General features: G+C 43.4%; 1 protein-coding gene across 1 annotated transcript; it reads right to left on the bottom strand.

The window, feature by feature from the left end:
- Window positions 1–315: 315 nt before the first annotated feature.
- On the bottom strand, window positions 316–23,918 carry LOC143326697 (inactive dipeptidyl peptidase 10). The gene is made up of 25 exons (XM_076740504.1): window positions 23,692–23,918; window positions 17,958–18,072; window positions 16,955–17,050; window positions 16,672–16,766; window positions 14,661–14,732; window positions 10,618–10,670; window positions 9,934–10,015; window positions 9,331–9,451; window positions 9,037–9,191; window positions 8,272–8,369; window positions 7,972–8,095; window positions 7,521–7,562; window positions 7,330–7,434; window positions 6,537–6,628; window positions 5,645–5,692; window positions 4,219–4,337; window positions 4,083–4,130; window positions 3,734–3,832; window positions 3,248–3,314; window positions 2,902–3,096; window positions 2,749–2,803; window positions 2,559–2,658; window positions 2,391–2,449; window positions 1,794–1,866; window positions 316–1,701 (listed from the first exon to the last, which is right to left on the bottom strand). Exons 1-25 carry the CDS (start codon window positions 23,728–23,730, stop codon window positions 1,484–1,486), a joined length of 2,370 nt encoding a protein of 789 aa, XP_076596619.1. The 5' UTR covers window positions 23,731–23,918; the 3' UTR covers window positions 316–1,483.
- Window positions 23,919–24,184: the final 266 nt, after the last annotated feature.

The following is a 24,184-nucleotide window of genomic DNA, read 5'->3' as shown; positions in this document are numbered from 1 at the left end:
TGCACTGGTGCAGTTAAAGGGCATCTTGCATGTTGCTCCAATAAAACGGACTCTGAATTTTATTCCTGAAAAGTCTCCACGATATCAAAATATGGTATCAGTACCAGCATGTTACTCACAATCAATCAGGGTTGGCAGATACTATCAATGGCCGTTGTGTTTGTAACCATAAAAGCAGATAATAATGGCTGTGAGAAATCAAAGTCAGTGTTTACCAAGAGTTAGCTAATCTTTCTTTCATAATTATAATTATTCCTCCAAATGGCTCTGTTAGACTACAGGTGAGCAGTGAAGGAACCAAAGTTTGCTGTAAAATAAGAAGTTCAGACTTTATTGTCAAGGATCGTTGGAAAAAAGAGTGTCTGGTTGTTGAGAGTGAAGGGCATTCATTTTCAAAGGAACTGCATGCAGTTTACCAGTATGGTTTGGTTGAAAGTTTGATGTCCACTGCCTTTGTGCACTGCAATATAATGGCTGAACAGTTTGTCCAAAGAAATCATTTAATTCTGCAATACACAAGAAATGATTAAAATGCCAAGATGTATCAAAACAGAAACATACTGTACTTCCAAATACAGTACATAGACGGACCTACTTATACGTTCTTGCAATCATTCTTGAATCAGAGCGTGTGGTGTAAATAGTTGCATACTCATTCTTAATCACATAATGCAAGTAATGCTAATAAAACCGGTGGATAAAGTCCACAAAATGTATTTGGCACATTTAGAATGGTCCATATGCTTCATTTAACTTTACGTAAGCTGGGAACACACTGTACAAAAGACCTAAAGTGACCTTGATTTTACAATGACATCTTAAAGATCATAGAGAGTCTGCCCAGGCCAGTAGTAGTTTGCATGTTATCTTATCTTACAGTGTAGGATTCAAACCTCTAGTTTCAAAGCTGTCTCAATTCAATCTGCATGACTGGAATTTGCATTCATCTGAAGGTCATGCCCTTGTCTGAGTAGGTACATTCAGAACTCTGTATGGAAAACCTCAGGTATGTTAAGCAGTAAGTAAGTGTATAAATTTTCTCGAAGCATCAATAAAGATTTTTTAAGTCTTCTAGCGTGTTCCCGGCTTTTGGCAGATTTTGCACTTTTAACCCTGATGGGTGAAATTTAGACCTGCAAAACACAGATGAGGCAATGTAAACTAATCCACATCACGCAGCCGTTACGACATGCATGTTTTAAAATCTTTGTAAACTGGCAGAATCAGTAGCCTTGTAGTACACATCATCTCAAGTGAATTTTGTAAACAAATAGGGCCTCAAACATACAGTATAACAGCAGAAATAATTGTGTGCAACAAGGTATACAGTACATCAATTTTTCCAGAAGTCGAAAGAGGTGATCTGATGTGCTTGGTCCCCACTCCTGTGCTCTTGTGCCTGGTAATCCGACCCAAGGTAATGCATAAGATGGCATACAGGTCTAAGAGAGTCCTTCCAGAAGAAGGGAAAGGGGCTCTGGGCTCAGTCATCTTCCTCCTCTTCATCCTCTATGGGATCTAGGAAGACGCTGTGCTTCAAGCAGGTTTGGAGGTAGTTCACCACTGTCCGCTGGAAGTGCTGGATGCTGCGCGGCTCTCTCAGGATGTGGCCCTCGTCTGGGTACAGCTGCAGCGAGTAGTTGGCTTCCACCTTCACCAGTCGGCTCAGGAGCTCAGCGCTGTGCTGGAAGTGTACCGTCGCTTCGGCAAAACACACACAAACAGGGAAATTAACTTTGAAAAAAATTAACACAAGATTGAACTCTCAAATTCAAAACTGAGCAAAACCTCACCGTCTGCAGTTCCATGTAGAATAAGGAAGTTTTCATCTTTCAGCTTGTTAACCTCCTCCAGCAAAGAGGCAGTCTGAAAAGATATGCCATCACAATATGAGTGCTTTATTAGGTATACTTACCAAGCTGAAAATAAAGCAGTCTAAGACAACAGCCCTGCAATAAATTCCACCATCATAAAAGTTTAATTGCTCAAGTTTCCGCTGAAACTGTTTCAGAGAGATGTTGATTAAACTTTATGGTCGTCTATGGAGGCCGTAGATTGTGGTGCAGCTGAGTTCCATTGCATTATACAGGGAGATGTTTCTATTATTCTGTCTACCCTCATATAATTGGGGTGGACAAAATATTAGAAACACCTCTATGTATAACACAAAACAAATCAACACAACACAAACTAAAACCACCAAATTGACCATAAAGTCGCATGTCTCTAAAACAGTTTCAACACGAAATGACCATCATAAACCTTTTATAGGACTTCATTAGTGTGGGGTTAGTAAACTTGTACCTCAGTGGACTGCAAAAACATTAGAGCTGTTAAGTTGAAAAACCATCAACACCCGAATAGTTGAGTTCAGAGCTTTAGAGCCTCACCGAGTAAGCGTGCTCCTCCTTTGCTGGAAGGCCAAGATACCTCTCCGAGAATGCAGCACCTGAAAAAAGTGGAATGACTGTTACTCTAATACATGAACTGTGTCTCTGTTTCATCACCATTTCCAGGGCCTCAGTGCTTGAATAATTAATGATGTGATCTCAACTCACTATAAAGCCTGAAGTCAGTTATGGGCGCCACAGCTGCCGTGCATTGAAAGAGCTTGTCTGTTGTAGCCAACATCTTGAGAGTTAAATAACCACCAAATGCCTGTTGGGAGAAACAGAGCAGTGCTAAAACAAAGCGTGTGATAGCTTTGATGGCTTCAACAGGAGATTTAAATTCAAACAATGCTGTAACCTTGCCATAGAGGACCATGCGGCGATCATCAATGTAAGGCAGTTGCATCAACAACCTGTGAAAGACCATAAAACAATGTTATTTTACCAATTCACAGGCATTATTCTCATGCGATCATTACATAGCCTTATGTTGTTGCATAACTGTACTGACTCGACAACTCCCAGATAATCTTTGACTCTAAGTGAGCCAAGCCTGCGTGGATCCACAGCGGTGGTCTTCTGTCCACGGCCAACCCCACTCCTGCCGTCCACCCAGGCCAAGGCCACATTGTGTGTGCCGGAGAGGACCTGAGGCCAGTCGAGGGCAAATTCCTCTGTAACAGACTGACTGCCGGGAACGCCATCCCTGAGCAACAAGACAAACAGGATCAGCTAGAACCGTGGCAGCTGTCAGGTGTGGACGAGTGAAGAAAAAGCTTCAGGATGGTGGGTTGCAAAACAGACGGCATTAAATAGCACTTAGCTGTCATTTAGCATGCTCGTTCGGTTGCGCTTACACAATGATGAGGAGAGGGAGCAGGTTGGCCTCGTAACCCTGAGGCAGAGATAGTTTCAGGTGTAGATCTAAAAAAAAAAGCAAACGGGGGTTGAACAAGGTCAACTGTCCACAAACATGCAAGGACTACATTTAGAGCCTCTGCGTCTGAAGCCGAATCTAAAAAAAAGAGTGAATCCTTAACTGGAACAAAAACTGAACAAACAGGCACAACCACACACTCAAAGACTACTTCATGCTGGTTCTCGAAGGCATGCATGGCTCACATCTAATCACCAAATAGAAGAAATTACTGTTTTGGCTGGTACCTAACTATATTTGTCCCTTCCAGGCTAAGGTACTTGCAGGCAGTGCTCTATGCTGACTGCTAAATATAGTCTGACTGCTTGAGAAAAGCGCTGAAGGTGAGTGCCTTGTGACTGTATTTGTGTGGCAAACATCCTTAAGGTCAAACTAGAAAATGTAGCCAATGGTTTCTTTGTTGTACCATAGTTGTCTGCTGGGAGTGTCCTGAACAGGGTCTCAGGGAGCCTCTTGTCTTCCAGAGCTTTAGACAGAGGGCTGTTATCCTCCAAGACCACATATCCTGCGGGAGATAAAACACCAGCGTGACAGATTTTTAATCCTGAACATCAGGACGGACACAGTAACCCATCAGGTTTCAGGCCAAATCCTGATCATCAGCTGTAACGGAGAGCCACAGACAGAGGGCAGCGTTCACAAGCACGAAATGAATGAACCTACATCCTGGTGCGCTTGAATGCACCGCCCTCTGCAGGCTGAGTGTGTGTGTGTGTGATTATACTATTAGTCAGGCAAGCAGATGTAACACTCACTGGAGGGGTCCTTTGTACTGTGAACCGTCACTTTAGGGATTCCTGGGCCTGCAGGAATTTTTCAAAAGACAACATTATAAAACCACCTGTCTGAGCACTGTGAAGCTTTCTGATTTACTTTTTGAGTGTGTCTTACCCAAGCAGTAGAGGGTGAAATGGGTTTGATTGGGGCTGATTTCAGCTTTAAAGAAGCGACATCCGTCAATGAGGTTACAGGAGATGCACTGACGCTGAAACACTCCATCCAGGTCCACACTTGGAAATAAGAGAGAGGGGTGATTGTCCACGCTGAAGAACAACAGGACGGTCTAGAGCGGTTTGATTTCCAGGAGAGGAGCGATTGGGTTATAAGATATTAAGGAAAAGTGTCAGTGTCTTGAGACGAATACTATTCAGGCGGTTGACTTTTCTGAAACATACGGGGTTCAATAAGGCTTGACATAAAAGCCATTATACAGATTGCTCTGTTAGGCGGTGGCGAGTCTCTGAATGTCTCTCTGCACTCCACTGCTTACAAATTTCATACAGGATTAATCACAGACCACGTTTAAACAAGCCATCATCCAATATTGTGCTATCTCCTTAAGCCCTAAGCTATGTAAGCTAATAAAAAGATATGAAACCTCAGAGGTTGATGAGGGGACAGACGTGTGTGTTTATCACAGGGGCCAGCATAACAGAGGCTCCTCGGCCATTGAGTGGGTTTTTTTCTGCTATTAATGTGTCACTTCAGCTCATGGCCTCGAGCATCTAGCACAGAACAATAAAGATTCATATAAACACATTAGTGTGCAGTTACTTCTCTGAATGCTTTTGTTCTGAGGATGGCCGTGTTGGCTGGTGCACCACTTCAAACGGACTGCAGTGAATTCATGACTTTGGTCGCACCACCTTGAGGTTCACATTTGTGTTTTGGAGTAAAGCTACTGAACGGATTGCCATGAAATTTGGTACAAGCTCTCATGTTCCCCTCAGGATGAACTGAAGTAATTTTGTTATCCTCTGATGTTTTGTCTGGCACCAAATTTTAATTTGTTTGTCACAATGTGGTTGATGGTCGGACTCTCAACATAGACCCCTGGTGTGCTCATCTAGTTTCTCTGTGGCCATGATTCGACAGTTGTCTGGTCCGCCGCCATAGATTTATATCAACACATTATCCCGTCCACTAACGGCTCCAAAGTCACCTACTTTCCATAAAGTGTAGTTCTGCACATTGTTACACTTCCCGAAAGCTGTTCAAGTCACACATGCATTGAACTGCTGCATTTCTGGTTGCAAATTGCCTTTTACTTGTTACTTGGATGTTTCAATAACAACATAATAATGACATGCTAGCATAGCTGCGTGCTAGCAATTATACTGACACTGTAAATCTTTGCATTAAATTCATAGTTAATGAAAAAGCAGCAAATAAGAAACCCAAAAACTCCACAAGTGACCAGTCCACAGAGCATTGTCTGTTGGTGATAATCTCAAAATTGTATCTGTTGGCAGCACATTATAGAGTATTATACAGTATATAGTATTTGGTCAAGGTTAGGCCATATTTCACTGCTTACCTGTAAAGGTGTCTGCTCTGTCTGGATTCTTCTGTGCTCAAGAAATAGCTAATGAGGAGACAAATTAACCAAAGACAGAGCAGGTTAGTCAATACTGCCTCAGACCTGCAGATCACCTTTAGGCATCTTCACTTGATCGTTATTACTCAGCATGTAAATTATTCATGACAAGAATCAGTCTACATTTATTAACATGCTCCCACATAAATAGCATCAGCATCACTTTTCACACATTCATAATGCACCATTAATGATGCATATTTGACACATTTGCACCGTGGGTGTCAAAGTACGTTGCCCACTTCTCTTTGGATGGAGGATTAATGTGAGACAGTAAGACTTGTTTGGAGACAAAGAGCAGCAGCAGCCCGTGGGCTTTGGGACAACGCACAGGTGAGTAGATCTACAATTGATTTTCCCTTCATTCTCTGTGATGCTCACACCTCAGTCAGTCGGTTCATGAGGGGTGTCTGCCCCCAGCAGGATAAAGACACATTTAAGCAATGATCTGCTCTGGTTAACTCTTAAGTAATCCTTCTCGTCTTCACAGACAAAGCATTGCCACAGACATTTTCAGGGTCAAAGCCTTTTCCTTTGGCCTTTTAAACGAGATCAATGCTACATGTTAAAATGGCCCTTTTGGTTATTCCTGAATAGACAGTCTTATGTGTGCCATTCGCCCAGAGTCTGACCTCGCAAATTAATTTCTTCCCCAGCAGCTGACACATCTAGAATTTGCTCACAGCTTACAGCAAGAAATGATGATTTTAACGATGGCCACTATTCTACTCTACCCCAGTGTCACTTGTACATTAATAGTAAGGAGCCATGAGCTGTTAAAGGCACTGAAGGGTGATTCAACCGGGCCCCACACAATGTGGCTCTCACATACATTTTTCCAGCCTTCTCATCGAGGGCGCAGAGCAGGGTGACATCCCAGCTCCCTGATGTCAAGAAGCGAGGAGGGACAGAGGGGATGGCAGGCTGCGTTACACAGAGAAACAGAGATGAAGAGGAATGCAGAAGCAGGCAGATATACAGAATAAAAATAGGTGCAGCGATACAGCAAGTGTGCGTCAGAGGGATGGGAAAAAAACCAGGATAGGTTCATAAAGTTAAACCAAATGAAGGTGCTGGTGGCTACAGAGGGAGTTCAGAAAGAGTACGTTTTAATTCTGGTTTCATTTTGACATGTTGACTGAAGACTTGGGAGAAAATACTCCAGCCACTGATACTCTGCATGAGCCCAAAAATGATAAAACACATGGCCTTTTAAATGTCAAATTCAATTAATTCTTCAACAAGAATTAAGAAAAAAAAGAAACACAGCATCTCTCTCCTCTGTGTAGAATATGTTTCTAAAAAAAAGCCTCATTAAACATTTCTTAATTGCCTCGCTGAAGATGAATAACTCGTTAGATTGAAATGAAGCGAAATGAATTCCTTCAATAATGTAAAGGGCAAACCACCATTAAAGCATTAATGAGTGAAATGACTCCTGAGATAAAAGCGGCGTTTCATCAATTAGGGAGAAAACAAATGCAAACTAAGTGCTTCGATAATAAGAGAGGACGAGGTCATCATAAGCAAACAAGACTTTAAGGCCTGTGCTGTGTAATCACACTGTTGAAGTGTTAATGACCAGTTTTGTGGTCTTTAACACGAGGGAGTGAAAGTGACCACACCTGGGCTGAAAGACCGGCGATGTGGTGAAATTCTCCACGAGCGCCCTGTTTCGCTGGCAGGATCGTATAAAACACAGAGCCGTCTGCTGAAAACAACGGCACGTCCTGTTGAAGAGAAGCATCGAGTCAAAGGAGGGACGCTGGCGACGAGCAGGTATAAACTGGCTTTATGAAACATGAGAAACACATACCTGCCGCTGATTTTGCATTATGTCCATGGCCATTTTGTGTTTCTATTGATTTAAAATCACATAATATAGAAAAGCCTATTAGTTTATTACGCCATTACAGTGTGCTTAAATCAGCATCCAAAATCTGACTGAAGTAGCTTTGTGTAAAATAAGCTTATTATGTGTTTAATAATTAAATATATCAATAATAAAATATTGGCAATGGGTAACTAGAATCTGGGAGGATTTACAGAAAGGAAACAAGCAATAAAGTACCGCAGTACATCACTGAAAATTCTTCTCATGCAGCAAATGACCTTAAATATTAATCCAGCCAGTCGACATTTGAGAGCTTAAGGAAATCAATCCTGACTCCCAACACAGAGCGAAAGAAGCAAAAATTCTATTAAAGCTGTATATTGCGGCGGAGACCATTTGGATTACGAATGCAGAACGACTGATGGCCACTCACCTCTGAGCATGCCCCTGTGGTGGCCTCGCACACGCAGAGCACTGATTGGTTCTGGGCACGATTCAGCCAGCGAACCGCGAGGCGGGTGCTGCTGATCCAAGTCACCATGGAGATGTAGCTGTCTCTAAAGAGGTGATGCAGAAAATGATACACGGGGAAAAGATTGGAAAATGGTGCAAAGGGATGGAGAAATAAAGAAGCAGTGAAGGAGAGAGGGACTTGGACACGTTATCATTTCTGACAGGTGGTGTCTAAAGTCTTTGGGGTTTTTCTGTTTTTACATTCATAAAGATGTACTACCTGGCCCTGAGGGAGTCAGGAGGCATCATCTCCAGAGTGTGAGCTGGACCATACAGATTCACCACAAACAGGCTGACTGAGGGGATACTTGAGCCAGCCTGCAAGCACAAAAAATGAAAAAATACCACATAAACTCAAATAAGTCCAAATTTTGGCCAATCTTTTTCGCCATGCTAGCAGCAATGGCGGTCAGCCGGTCTGCCACTTTGGTCCAGACTCTAACATCTCACCAACAATAGATTAACATGACATTTGGTGCACATATTCATGGTACCCAGAGAATGAATCTGAATGACTTTGGTGTTTTACCGTTAGCTCCACTAGCAAGTCAAAGTTTTTACATATAAGCTGAAAAAAACTCAATATTTACTGGATGTAATGGCACAAGATTTTGTACCGATGTTCATGGTGAACCTCCTCTAGCAGCACCGTGTGGCTCACTTGTTGGTTTAACTTAAATCTCTCAAGAATTGGCTGCACAGTCATTACATTTAAGTACATTCATGTTCCTCTGGGTTGAATTATAATAATTTTGGTCATTTGCTGTAACTTTTCATCTTGTTCTATCGTTTTAATTTTAATTTAATGTTCAATACTTTAAGACCAAATACCAAAACTCCATCAGCCTCAGCTGCACTTTATGTTTAGTTTCTTACTAAGTACATGTTAACATGCTAACATGCTAGCTTGCTGACGTTAGTATTCAGCTCAAAGCACCAAGTGAGTGCGGCTGTCGACTTCACTCCTGTGTGAATCCATTTTTACCTTGGGGTAGGGGAAGAAAAAATTGGATGGGTAGAGACCACCTAAGAAGTGAGGTATTTCCATCACAGGTGTGGCAGAGTTGTTGATGGTGAGGTACGCCAGCCGGGCCCCGTCCATAGACCACCAGTGGGCAACGTATGTCAAGAGCACTTCCTCTGTTTTTAAAAAGGTCAGGTAAGTTGTTACTGTCAAACTCAAAGCATACACCTGTTAGTCATAATTACTGGGTTTGCAGACTTTTCACTCTATACTTGAAGTGTGAACCATCCCTGATGAGGCTGGAATACGTCCTACCTTCGTAAGTCCAGTCAGAGAGCCCGTTCACCACATTCTGCTCCTGATCAGTGGCTGTGAGACGCAAGGGTTTGCTGGTCACACTCGGCTTGTAGTAGATATCTCCATCAAACATGTAGGCCTGGCATGAGCAGCGGAGACAGACAGTGCCAATCCATTATCAGAGACAGTATGGTTGCAGGCTTCATCTCTGGCTGCCTGAATCGAGTGTCGGACGCCATCCAAGAGTGAATGAATCACTGGACAGCACGCACACACAAGTGAGAGCCAATACATCTTTACTCGCCTGTTAATATGCTGCAGATGAGCACCGACACAGCAGCAAAAAGCCAATTACATTACAGGGCAGGCAGATGAATTATGAGTGTAAAACAACCCCATTATAGCAACATAGTCACTGCAATAACCTCTACGCTGGTGTTCATCTCATAATGACAAAGACGCGATCCCACTGATGTTATCATTATGAAAATAATGTCAAATGGAGGCTCCATTCATACACTGGCTGTATTATTATACCTTCCTGTCTTACTGACAGGTATAGTTGATGCAGATGACAAAGACAACACATCGATCAAGTAAATGAGTAAGTGCCCGCCTTACCAGCTGGTTCCCCTGAGGTCCCCAGCAAGCATATTGCAGCACTGCCTTCTCCCTCTCTGGAGGGTTTAGCTCCAGCAGGTCCCTGGAACACACACAAAAACTCAGACATAAGCCCCCCATTAGGGATGAGTGTCCTGCTTAAAGCCCTCTGAGGTCCATCCATGCCCTGGCCTTGAGCTTTGCTTGATACTGTACTGTAAAGACAAAAGAGCAAGATGCAGAGAAGGAAAACAGAAAAACAGAGAACGGGTTGGTTCATGCAAGAGTGCAACATTTCTTTTTCCGTATTTCTAGCTGCACTTATTTTCTTCCCCAGGACAGGCAAATTTTTTCCTTCCAAGGCATACTCAGGCAATGATCAATACCGCAGGTCCTCCCGAAATCCTTTGCAGAACAATTCCTCAGAAGTTCCAGGGAGTTTTTTCGACTGATACAATGCTGAATATGAATCTCAGGCAGTGAAATCTGAAGTACAGTACAAACCTTACGAGATATGAGATATTGGGAATTGGGATATGGAACCTGGAGAGAACACCGATGAATGAATGCATGTCTGACAGAAACATGAGGTTCTGATTCGATGAGACACACTCTGAGGGAAGTCTATCAATCCGCAGGTCTGCTTGCATTGGTGACGCTCATGCCCGGTGCAGCCCATGCATTAGCATTCATGATTACACCTACCCATTAGCCACATTGTAGATAGCATAGGAGGCTGTGAAGGACTGAGAGAACACCTGAAAGAGGTAGAGGATATCATGCACACAGGTGTGCCGCACTTAGATGACAAGACACACATATTTCAGTGCTCACACATGCTCATACACGTGTATAAAGAAGGTTCAATGCAAATGAAACAAAGGTTATGAAGGACACTGCTGAGGCCTACCTTACAATTAAGCAATAAGCAACAGGAAGCTGTGTTTGCATTCTCTAATTTCTTCTGAAATCACTGCAAAGCACTGCATCAAGTGGCTCATTGCTTACATAAAAGGCCAGCAACACACCGTTATGCTATAAAATTAGAAAGAGAAATGTTCAACGAACCAAGAATTTTTTAATCCTGAACAGTTTATTACGATTTCATGTACACTGTAAGCATCTGTGCGTGTGGTCATTTTCACATGTGGTCAATAGATTCTAATATTGCTTTTGCTGCTAGTATTAGTATACACGTAATTTATTGAAGCCATTAAGCCAATTGCAGCCATTTCATCCATATTACATCATTACTGTGATTATATCTGAATGACAGGAATTTGAACCATGGGGGCCTTTAAGACTGAGTAAAAGAGACAATGTGAAAGACATGAATGTGAAAGTACAGAAACAGAGACAGACATTCTTATTAACTAGCATCATTACAGCTAATATCCTTCCCACGGAGCTCTATTGTGGCTGGCAACCCTTTCCAAACCCTGACACAAGCGTCAGCAGCTCGCCGATTAATTAAATTAACATGCTGAGGAAGACTAAGACACCAGAATCAATGGCTGTGTGCATGTGTGTGTGTGTGTGTTGACCACAACTGATCACGGCATTACCTGATGAATTCTAGGCAATTTATTGATTTGTACAATTCTTTTTTTTTTTTTTTCTTTTCTCAAGCAAAGGGTTGGAAGTGGGCTATTTGCCCTCTGGCCTCTGAAAGCTGGAGTCTCCTGGAAAAACACAATCCCTAAAGAAATTAAATGTCACATCCTCTATACAGAACACTTAGCAGTGAAATTGGATTTCTCCTCAGTGTTGTTCGTCTGTTGTTCGAAAATTCATGGATGGAGTGAGGCAGGAGTAAAGCTGCAGGGATAACGGAGGGGAAATAAATTCTAAGTCTATCTAAATGAAATTGAAATCTGATTGCGGTGTAAAGTCTGAGCACGAGGGGCAACAGGGTGTACAGGAAAAGATGTGTGTTACAACAGAAAATAGCTGCAAGAACAGGAAGAGGAAGGAATGGATTGTTCGAACACCGAAGGAAAAAGTGTGGGAGGGAGATAGAGAGAAAGAGACAAAGGCAGGAAGGGAGGAAAGGATGCAGAGAGGGGGGAGGAAGCGGCTGACAGGTCCTCAGCTCACAACATGGACCGATTTTGAGTTAGAGGGAGTATCACACTTCAAGACCAAAGGGGGCAGCATTGCCACGAGCACCATGTTCAATCAGCTGTTTATGATTTGTTAAGGAACCAAGAGATGCTGCTCATGATTTAACATTATGAAGCTGGTGGCGGAGGCTGTACGTTATTGTGTGTCTGTGTGATAAACAGACAGAGAGAGTACGAGCATCTGTCTTCGAGAGGCAGAGTGAATTCTAATGTGGCTGCCAGTAACATATCATAAATCCTCCAGATCACTCCGCTCCTGTTACTGCCCGCCCCCCTCCCCAATCCATGTCGCCAAAACGGGGGGTGGGGGCACAATGCACAGATTAAACACTCAGAAGAAGCCGTGGGATAATGTGACAATATGAAACAGAGAATAACACGAATCTTATCTTTTAAAACGGTTCACGAGCTGAGAGTCTCTCTTTAAATGTTGAAAGTCCACTTACAACAGCCCCCTGTTGTACCCTGCAAGACTCACACCACACAGATAAGAGCATCCTTCCATCTCAACACTGTTCCTGCCTCACAAGCATTTCTCAGCAGCCCCACAATGCGCTGCCTTTGATACCGGCACCCATCAGCGTTTGCTGCAGAGTGCAGACACGACTCCCTTGGCATGTTATTTGTCCCTAAACTGCTCTGCCTTGGCAGGTGCCGGTCGGCTCGCCTCTGCTCATCAATCCCAGAAACCTCCATCTCCTCTAAACTACATTGCCGTCACTCTTTTGAAAATATGTTGGTCTCCTCTTGCACACAAACCTGTTTAATTCAAACAGGCTTTGAGGAAAGACGTTTTCCTGTAGGAAATCTGCTTTCTCTTGTCCCTATGTGGCCAAATCCCTAACTCACTTCTATGTATACCCTCTTATCAAAATCCATTTATTTTCACCCACCAGGCACAAAACCCTCCCTAAAGCCTCCAGAGCTAATACAAAAGCCAAAGAAGCCTTTTAACTTTACCCACAGCGTGTTCATCCATTTCTCTCTACTGCAGCTTTCTCATTTTAGCCTTCTTTTGTCCTTCTTTGATAACCATTCTGATTGATTTCAACTGGGCAGTGACTAAGGCCAAATGGTGCATAAGACATTTTTCTTCCCCACCCCTCCATTGCAAGTGGCTTTCCCCAACGCTCTCTCTGTTTTTCTCTCTCGTTCCCTGCCGCTCTCAGCAGCGTGCCGCTCCTCTTCCAAACAGCAAAGCTTGTGCCTGGCGCAAACTGCTTCAGTCAGCACAAATCCCCCCAGAGATAGACGGAAAAAAGTGAGTGAGAGTGAGGAAGATGAAGCGGGAGAGAGAAGGAGGGAGCTAGGAAGGAGGAGAGAATGGAGGAATAGCCCCCATCCATGCACACGCAATGCCAACAATCTTCACACACACATCCATTTCTAAATATAGGAATGATTCCAGGTGGCGTGCCCACTGTTTCTGATTTCTTCGAGTGTGAACACACACTGAGCATACAGATGAGAGTAGACAATTCCTGCTGACATCAAAGGAAGTATGCTAATGACATGGCATGAATCAACCAAAGCAACCCACACACTGGGCAAAGATCTGAGCCCTTTCTCTACGGAGTTATCTGAGAACTGATTGGACGTGTGTTAACCACTCAATAATTCAGTTACAATGGATGCACTGTGTTTGTGGCCAATGCTGTAATACAGCAACAGGCTCATTCGACCCCCCCCGGCCACACGAACACCCAACAAAAATACGATACGCAGTGATCAGAGCAAAGGCAGATCTCTGATGGAAACCCAGAGAGATAGAGGAGTTGAGAGTGTGAAGGAGCAGCAAAATCTGCCTTCAGATTTTTAATAAAAATGAGGCGAAAATGTGCTGAGGGCTTTCATTTCCTCCTAATTCTGTTTTCCTCCCTCGCCGATTACTTGCACATTACACAACTTGCTTGCCCTTTGAGGAACGACTCAACTATTTATTAATGGTGTGGGTATTTACAGAGTGCGACGGCTGGAGGGGGTGGGGGACCGAGCTATGTGGCGTTAAAGTACAGGGAGCAAAAGATCTGTGTTTCGTGTCTACCCCGACGCTTATCTGAAACCACCTGCGATTGTGATTCTCGTCAGCTTCTCATTAAAATTCCCCACCGAACTAGCAGGCCGATTTCATTACCGCGGCTCCAACTTTACCTCTTCATCTCCTTGATGTCCCCTTCCCCCCGCTATCCACTTCCCACTGATCACTCACTCTAAGCTTTCCTCAACCCCCTGCACCTTCCACCATCAGCCACTTTAAATATTCAACTCCCCATATGTTATCACAGTTATTTGGCGGGCGGTGTTACAGAGCTACAGACTACTGCAGTAGCAGAATCAGCACACACACACTCACACACACACACACACAAACACACACACACACACACACACACATTCTCCTCAACCTCTTCTCCGTTGTTTCTTTGGGGCTCTGATTAGGATGCGTGTCACCGTTGTTTCGCAGCCACTAGTGGCCTGTCAGACATGTGGAGGTGTGTGAACAGCAACAGCTTGTCTTTGATATTCATGGATAATTTATGGCCCTGGATGTTCTCTGGGGGTAAAAAGCTTGACGGTTTTCTCTGAAATCAATCAAAGTCAACTTGGCATTCACAGAGAACTTACCGGTCGAATGTTGTACGCCAGCAGGACAAACCTCTTGTCTGCAGACACTTGGAATTTAGTGGTGGTCAAATCCTGTAGAGATGAAAAAGATCAATTAGACAACATATCATCAGCAGCTTCCATTTGATGAAGTGGGTCGGAGTATAAAACTTGAGTGTTTTTCTTCAGAACTTATTCTCCATTGCTGAAAAACTGTGAGATCTGACATGTGGACCTCCTCCAATCTGGGGACCTGGCTCACTCTCCCTTTAGGGCACATTACCGATGGCTGTGTCTCGTATCACTGCATCTTCAGCTTTATGTAATGAAACCACGGGGAATTTTCAGATCTAATCTATCTACATAATTAATAACAATAATAAATAATACATGTTATTCATACTGCACTTTTCAAAGCAAAGTTACACCGTGCTTTACATGCTTGAAACATGATTAAAACATTTCACGACTGAGGCGAGTAAGTCACTTCGCATAATGAAACACCCAACATTGGTGACAGCATTAGCATTAAAAACAGAACAGAAACATGGTGTGAACACAATATGCAGGTGTAATCACCTACATGGTGAACTTATTCACAAACGGTTGCTTGTTTACACATCCAGCAGATGCAGGGCAGCGTCACTTTGAGTCGTGTTTCCGGCCACCTGATGAGTGTAAGTCCAATACTCGCTCTCTTTTACTTTTTTTTTTTTTTACCTCTGTTTTTGGTCTCTACCAGCTCCTGAGGGAAAAACGGCTCATTAGCTGATAAATACTCTGTTACGTTCACCAGCTGTGTCTGTCTGCTGTTCGGTGCTGAGCAGGTAGTGTACAGTTTTTAGAGCTTTGCAGCAGAAAACAGCAGCCTGCTGCTGCTGGAAACAGCTCTCAGGTCACTTCTACAGTCCTGTTATTGTCAGTTGAAAGACAAACTATGTCCCTTCTTTCACCAGTCCACCGCTGTTATGTGTATTAGATTTGCGTGGAGAAGCTCGAGTATGACTGCAGTTACTTCAAAATTCTGCTTCATATCTTTAAAGTAAAATCCACAGCATCACCACATCGATGCTGGTTTCACAACACTGGAGTCGTCTCGAATTCAGGATTGAATCATTCTAATTATTTATAAGGCGTTACACAATGGCTCCACCATCCATCAGCAAGAAGTCATCCAATTTAGGTCCACTAGGACTGCCAGGTCATCGGAGGAAGAGCTCCGGGTTGCTCTCCACTCAAAGTTCAAGACTGGTGGCTTTTGATGCCTCCCTCTGGGTGTCGGATCAATATATGTCACAACATTAGCACCACGTTACAATCCTGTGGTGAAAAAGAGCTAAAACACTTAAATCTCATCTCAAACACTGTTTACTCTCCAAGGCATTCTTATTCTTTAACGCTTTTTGCTTGGTTTGCATTTAAACACTTCTACAGAGTGGAAGCACTCGGTAACCCTGCTTTATCAAAAAAAAAAAAAATCTTATTTACAAACTGTGAATTTCAGCCCCAAAGTTTTACATTTTATCAGGCTGAAACCATCTCAGCATTTCATACGTTCAAGGAAACCTCGTGTGCATCTTGATATTCAGAGAAGAAAACTTTTTTTTTTTCTGGAATTAGCAACAAGAGCGGAGATAACAAACCATATCACACCGAGGAAAGACTTCATCTCAACCTGACAACACAACCCTGCTCTAAGCTCCTCGGTGATGACCCATATAAGTCTGTCAGTGTCGCGCAGAGGCGGTGTTCAAAATGATACCCTTGCTTGGAAAATTCTCTTTGAAGGCACATGTTGAGGGCTCACAGAGCAGCCAGATTGGGGGGAAATGAGCTGATACTGTCACTCCGCCAAATCTTTTTTTGTCTCGGCTGTGGGATGTGGAACAGTGGGACTCTACCGCTTCTCCCTTTCAATCTGGAAGCATCCGCTCTCTGCTGGCTGGTCAAGTAGCCCAGCTGTCTGTAGTTATGAGCCAATCAATACTGAAATCTGTCATCTGTCCTCATAAGCTGTGTTGCTGGAACTCACCAGGGAGCTGTTGTCCAGGAGAGTCGTGGTGAGGTTGCTATTGAGGCTGAACAACAGGACGTGTCCTTCCCTGGTGCGGAGAGCCACCTCGTTTTCTGATAGGTTAACACAGTTCAGAGAAGAGGGACCGTGTTATTGCACTGACGACTTAAATCCCCAGAGGCAGAGACCTTTACGAGGTCTGCAAACCTCAGCTTGTGGTAGGATCATTAAAGTGGTTTTAATCTGTCATGAGCACTTTGTCAGTCGGGGGTAATTTGTGAGTCAGAACGGGGATCCTTACCGTTCAGCCATGCCACGCAGGGGTCGTGAACTTTGAACTCTTCGCTCTCCAGATCCTCCATAGTCAGATGGGAGCGGAGTAACAAGTGAGACTCGTCTTCAGAGGCAGAGGGACAGAGTTAATTAGTTCATCAAAATCTATGTCCTGTTTACAGAAAAGCAAAGTCTGGGCATAATTGAGCCTGGCCTATATTTCTGCTTTGCTCTCGGGTTCATTATTTGCATTTTAAATGTCATTGTTAATACGTCTGACACATTTGGAACATTTGTAAAATACTTGCCTTTATTATTATTCTCCCCTAAAAGCCAGCGTTGGACTTCTTGGAAAATAGGCTTATTCTTTTTCTGGTGAAGATGATACCGCTGAGCATCACTCTAATACCAAATTCTGCTAAATTCTATAGCGTATATCTGATGCTACAACCAGCAGCCAGTTAGCTTAGCTTAGCATAAAGCCTGGAAGCAGAGGGAAAGAGCTAGCGTGGCTGAAGCACCTCTAAAGCTATTAAGCTGTTAGAAGTCTCTCATCAGTTTAATCTGCACCAAACTGCAAGAATAACAATTGACCGTTTTACAGGAGGTCGTAATGATGGCTGGGAGCAGCAACTTCCTGGATTCTCTCGTAGTTGCCTGGAAACTGCTCAGAGCCAAGAATAGTATGAGAGATCCGAATCCTCCACGAAATGGTGAATTGTCGTTTTTAAATTGTAAAACTGAAGATGAAAATTAGTAATTACAGAGCTTTGGGGTGCTGGCAGAAGTATTTTGTTACCTTTGTCTCACTGCTTCCCTGTTTCCAGTCTTTGTGCTAAGCTAAGCTAACCAGCTGCTGGCTGGAGCTCCAGATGTACCCGACAGAATTCAGCGTGGTATCGATCTTCTCAGCTCACCCATTTCCCAAAATATGAAAGCATTACTTTTTTAATTTACTTAATTTCCCACATTACAACGCCTCTCTTTACTTTGCTGCTTTTACAGCCCTCTTCCAAAACAGCTCTTCTTACCAGGCGTGAGGAGGATGACAGAAAGGATGACCAGAGACATAACAGCCAGGATCACCACCATGGCAATGCCTATGCCCTTCCAGTTCCGCGGGGGACCATCTGAACTCCCCAGGTCCTGATGTGAAAAGAACAAACATACACAAACACAGCGCTGAAGGAGGCGAGGAGGAGGACATTAGTGCTGCTTCATTTCCATAGTCTCACAGCAATTTCTCCCCGACAGGCATATTAGCACAGAGAGCCGCAGGGGAATTGAGACCTGTCTCCAGCATCACAGAGACTTTGCTGAATTACACTAATTTTCCATATGAGAGCTGAATAAAATTGTTGCATATGTGAGATGAGACTTTAACTGCAGTAGTTCTGGCCGCACCATCGTTTTTCTTTACCATCGCCTCATTTCACTTGTTACATGAATGATGGGCCATGTGGTTTGCTAAACCAGAGGGGGATGGGCGAAGTTAATGTGATATGTGTGGTGCCTGAAATTACGGTGTGCTTTCTTAGAGCAATGTTACCAACTTCGTCTGCTTTGGTGGATCCGGATTTACTCAACAGCTTGTTAACAAGGCAATAAAAATAAGGAGTCGATGACTCTGTGTGACAATACAATGAATCACAGACAAAACTTCAGTTACCAAGAGAGCAAAACTTCAGGTTTAGGCTCAAGTTCTTGTATACACTGTGTATGCAATCAGGGGGAACTGATGGAATGAGCCGGCATCAGTATCAGTCACAATTAAACACAATTGCGTGCCGTGCCCAAGCTGTGCTCCACTCCCTCATAATGAGTGGCTGGCACTGCTGGAGCCACATGGCTGCTGGAGTGTGAGAGTTCAATCACAGAACGGCTATAAAATTCAGCCTTCATTATGGCCGGCCACCCCTGTGGCTTTACCCTCACAGCCTGGCCTGTCCCGATCACCTTCCTCCAGGCCTTAGGAGGGCGGGCAGCGGAAGGAGGGCATCTGCGTGGTTCACTGGTCAACAGATTGCTGCTCCCTGGGAGACACCAGCTGGCCCTCAGTCTGTGCTATCAGCCACACAAGCCTGCATACACCCACCCAGCACCACCTCTCCATAAACAAACACTTCTTTACCTCCCTTGACCAACTGACTTTAAGCCCCTGGCACGTAGTATATTGAAGTGCTGTAAACTGACAATGTACTTACATAACTGGAGTCAAAATGTCTTAAAAACCCATTTCAGAGAAGTGAAACATGGTGAATTCTGCAGGAACTGAAGATTAAAGGCCAATGCAATTGAACCAGAACTGTGGGGTTTGTCATTGAGAGAAAAATCGTCAATACACATCTTGTAAGAAGTTTGCACCTCTTACTGTCGATCAGGTTTACTTTATGCCCAAGATGAATGAAAGACATTGGTCTGCTCGATCTCGAGCGGATGCCAGAGCAGAACTCCTGCCAAGGTCTCATCTTTAATAGATCTCCTTGGCTGCAGTACCATAACATGTTCAGATTAAAACCAGCACCGGCCGTACCTGCAGAGACAACTTTTAAGTGATGTTTGAACTCCCAGTGCAGGCCAGAGCTGGGTGACTGATGTCCAAGGCTCTGAATCTACCGGCCTTTCTCACTCTCTGTTTTATCTCATTCTCCTGCCCTCTTGGCACACAATATCTCAGTGAACCACCATTATCCTTCCATCAGATAAAGAGACCTATAGAGCTCTATGAAGGCTTTGGGACTATGCAGTTAATACTGAATAATACTGCATCTTTCTGCACTTTCTGTTTGACTGAACTGTTATAAATTTGAACAACTGAGAGCTGAATCTCCATAACAAACAGAGCATCTGCGTGTAGAGCATATATATATATATATATATATATATATATATATATATATATATATATATATCATCTATGAATAGCAGTGGTTAAGTATCAAGGTTATATATCATAAAATCCCACAGCAGAAATGAACATTTCAAATTCAATTCCTTCACTTGACTGATTCCATCACAGTGTTTTCATTTCCAAGTCCTTCCTCTAATTACTGTGTGCAACGTGAGAGCTGAAACATCCTCCTAATGGGATGCACAGCTCCTATCATTCCCCTGAGCCCAGACATACGACCGTACTTCCAATTAAGGTCGTATCATTCTTAAGACAGACCGGCAGAACCCCACATTTGGGGAATGAGGAGTTTTGTCACACTTGTAAATGAGGTACAGATGCGCTGAGCATAATCCCCAGAGTGAACACTGGCGAAGCTGCTGGTGCCGACTGGCTGCTGGTCACAATGCATGAGGGAATCTAATGCAGCACAAGCTGCTGGCACAGGTGAACCGATGAGGTGCTGTGCTGTATGATGGACAGGGCTTATTTCAGCCAGCACCCTGATGGACAAGCAAACATATCTCAGAGCAGGCATCCTGCTGAGCCAGATAAAATATGAACCACACATACGCCTTCTTAAGCCGGCCATCTATTTCATTCAGGCCGTGTGATCCCACAGGAGTTGGACGAGAAGCCAGATGAGGTGTCAGTCAAACAGCAAAGGGTGCAATAATGTAAATCAAAGGTCTTAATGTTTATGGATAGCGCTCCCGAAGAAACCCTCTCGAGTTTTTTTTGGCAAACCCTGCAGAACTGCATTAGGGAAGAGAGAGCTCTTATGTTTGCCAGCAGAGCTTGGGGATTTTCACTCAACCAAATGAGAGAATCGATAAGGTGTACAGTTGTACAAGGTCCAGAGGGAAACAATTAATAGTGGGAATACAGCCATAAAGGAGTCTTTTAGATAGACGCCCTCTGTTGAGCCCTGTTTCTTACAGAGTATGACACCTCAATGTGGAAAAACAAGACCTATTTCGACCTTTCCACCATTTCAACTTAAAAATCATACTTCCTGGACTGGAACTGTTTAATAAACTGCAGACAAAGAGATTCCAGCTAACTGGCTCTCTCTTCTCAGAGCACTGTACACAAAATCAAACAATTCCAATCGTATCGATTGAGTTTGTACACTAAAAAAGCAAGCCTCACTAAACACAATTACTCACACTGCACAGCATGCAACACAACTAGGTTGCACAGAATCCAGGCGTTGCTAAGAATTCATAAATTAGGCTCAGGAGACCTCCTTAACTCCATGTTCTGTTTCTTTGAGGCATGGAGAATCCAACAATAAATTACATGCAGAGGAATGAGGGAACCAACGTAGGGTCTTTTGGGACTCTGCTTCTGGATTTGCATACCTCTAAAGCCCCCTTTAACATCAGGCAATGATGTTTATGATGCACATGACATTGGCAGAGGAATCAACGAAATAACCACCACCATAAAATCCTGGGTGGGTGGGGGGGTCTATTGGCAGGTGCATACAGCATTCAATATATCCTATATGCGCCTGATTTTAATGATTCACTGTAATTGCTCACAAGGGGAAGCTGTAGATTAGCAAGTAACCCATGTATGCATTACCTTGTCAATATCTCTCACTGCCTCATTTAAAACGAAGGTCATCATTAGAGCAGGCTTTAACTTCAGTGTGACTGGAATAAATAGTAACCAATCTGCTGAAGTAATGAGATAGTACAGCTCAATATTGATTCATATCTAGGCTAGGCTTTCATCACATCCAGAGGAATTTTGTGCTCCTACTCACTGCGCCACCATTTCCCCCTTTGTGTGTCTAATCTTGAAAAAAAGCAGTAGGTGGTATAGACACCATATGGGACTAACTGGGCAGTTTTCTTGCCCTCGAGGCTATTGCAAGACAATGCAGCACAAGCCTTTGTGAAATGAAAGACCCGCCGCTTTAGCCTCTACTGCTGCAAGGCGGCCCTACTGTCTTATTCTTTTCATGCTCCCCATCACGCATAAGGAAATGACTGTACAAAAGGGTCCTGTATGAGGGAGCTTTTCCTCGGCATGTCCAGCCACTCACAGTGACCGAGTTCGTGCCTTAGGAAACAAGCAGCATGAGTAGAACACATGCAGGAGAGCTGCAGCTGGTATTATAGTAGGATAGTTAGGGTAAAATATGAGAAAGAATATGTTATTTCTCACTAGGCTGAGAGAGAAATTCTCTATCAGCAATAATTTGTATATAATAGGCTCGCGGTATACACTATAAGAATCCACTGTGTCATACTGTCACATTATCAGTGTTGAGGATGAATGCTAAACAATGCTGCCTCTGAAGAAACTAATTAAATCACTGCTATTTTCCTCCTCAATGCCAGGGATTAACTGAACCTCAACCAAAGCATTATGCTTTTCTGGCATGAACTTGCATGAGATATTGCTTTCTTATTTGAATAGAACAAAGAGCAGCATCACAAGTCATTTACTTCTTTTTGCTGCTGCTGCTGTGTCCTGGTATGTCCAATATCATGACACACAAACAGATGACACAAGCAGCACCCCACATTATCCCATAAAACACTGCATCTTCTCACCAACAGAGCCGAACATGACGATCTTTGACCCTGGTTTGCCTCATTAATTGCTTTACCGCGTGAAGCACATTGATTGGAGACCGTGGCGTGAAATATTGCGATATTTGCAGGTAATGGATTGTCTTTTAGCCCCGCAGCTTTTGCGTGGCCCTCTCAAGGAGACAAAAATGCTGCAGGATTATCACACAGACGCTTCAGGCAGGTTTGATCACATTATCAGGCGCGATCACATCAGAAGAACTGAAGGTTGGTGTGCCACTTTGTTCATTCTACACACAAATTTGATAATTAATCATTTAGCTGCTCATCTTGTTTCTCAAACACTCTCTGTGTACTAATGATCTCATGATTGAAGCTCTTTTCCAAGAAGGGTGACAGTTTGATGAGACCTGTTAATTACTTGACTTGGCGAGGGTTTAAATTGTGGCACCGTACTGTAGAGAAACAGAATCAGACAGATTCAAACAGAAGAGTGAAATTCATGTCCGAAGACTGACGAAGCATGGGAAAGTTTTATTCAAAGGAGGAAACAGTGCAAATTAGTTATGCGCAGATAGTCGTGTACATCCTGTTGAAATCAAAATATAAACCAACATTAATCTGATGCAAGCATTTATTCCCATTATATTACATTAAAGCACTGATAACTGGACCAGAATTCAATATACTTTAAGATGCATGAAGAAAATCAACCTTGTGTATAATACATGTAATCCCTGCGTGATCTATTTGAATTATTGATTGTTTGCTCATAAGTTACTTGTGACATATAAACAGACTTTCAGAGCATTAGGGATATTCCACTAAATGCACCATGTGCCATGTGTCAAGAGTGTGAGGATAAAGCAGAGGATGCTGGTTGATAGTCTTTGTTCATTGACAAAACACCTACAGGGGCACAATCAATCACAGCCTACTGTGCAGGCTGTAGGTCTAAGCCCCTTTATCACTCTGCAGGTCCAGGCTGGAGGGGACAGTCTGCTGGGACAGATTCTCATATCTGCCATTAGACTGCAGATATTATGCTATAAAAGTCTGCATGGGACAGAAAGATAAAAGAGTGAGAGGCGCTGGACGTCGTGTTGCCACATCAGCCTGCACCGCAATGCACAGAGTCAAGCCTCTCCAGGAGATGAATATTGACGGAAAAGTCTGAATGGGCGAAATGGCCAAAACACTGATCGATAGTCATCGTATTGTGGTCATGCATGAGGAATTCCCCACCGCACTCACACGCACGCACATGCACGCACCTGAACCTGGAGAAAACTAAGTAGAGATAAAGCAATAAAAATACACACATACCAGCTCCGTGGTCATGTTTTGTTGAGTTGTGGCAATCATTGTAATCCCCAACAAGCTCTGCTGCCTCCGTAGCTTGAAAACCCGCCGAGCAGCTGCACTGTTGTCTTGCAGAGCTTTTAGTGCATGCTCTGCTTCTCACAAGTTTGTCCACACCGGGCTGCTGGTGGTCCCTCTCTCTCTCTCTCTCTCTCTCTCTCTCTCTCTCTCTCTCTCTCTCTCTCTCTCTCATTCGCCTATTTCCAATCGTGTTAGGTTATTGATTGGCTCAGATATTAATCATGACAGGAGGTTGGGCAGCTGGCTGTGCGACTTGTCATACAGACGCTCAAAATGGAATAGTGATGAATAAAATATTTAGTTAATATTATTCATACGTTTTTATGTTTTGGTGCGATGATTGAATACTGATATAAAATAGTACATAATATATAAACTGATAATACAATTACACACACACACACACACACACACACACACACACACACACACACAC

This window comes from Chaetodon auriga, chromosome 10 (assembly GCF_051107435.1).
Source record: "Chaetodon auriga isolate fChaAug3 chromosome 10, fChaAug3.hap1, whole genome shotgun sequence".
NCBI classification, from domain to species: Eukaryota; Metazoa; Chordata; class Actinopteri; order Chaetodontiformes; family Chaetodontidae; genus Chaetodon; species Chaetodon auriga.
This window is presented reverse-complemented; position numbering and strand designations above follow the sequence as displayed.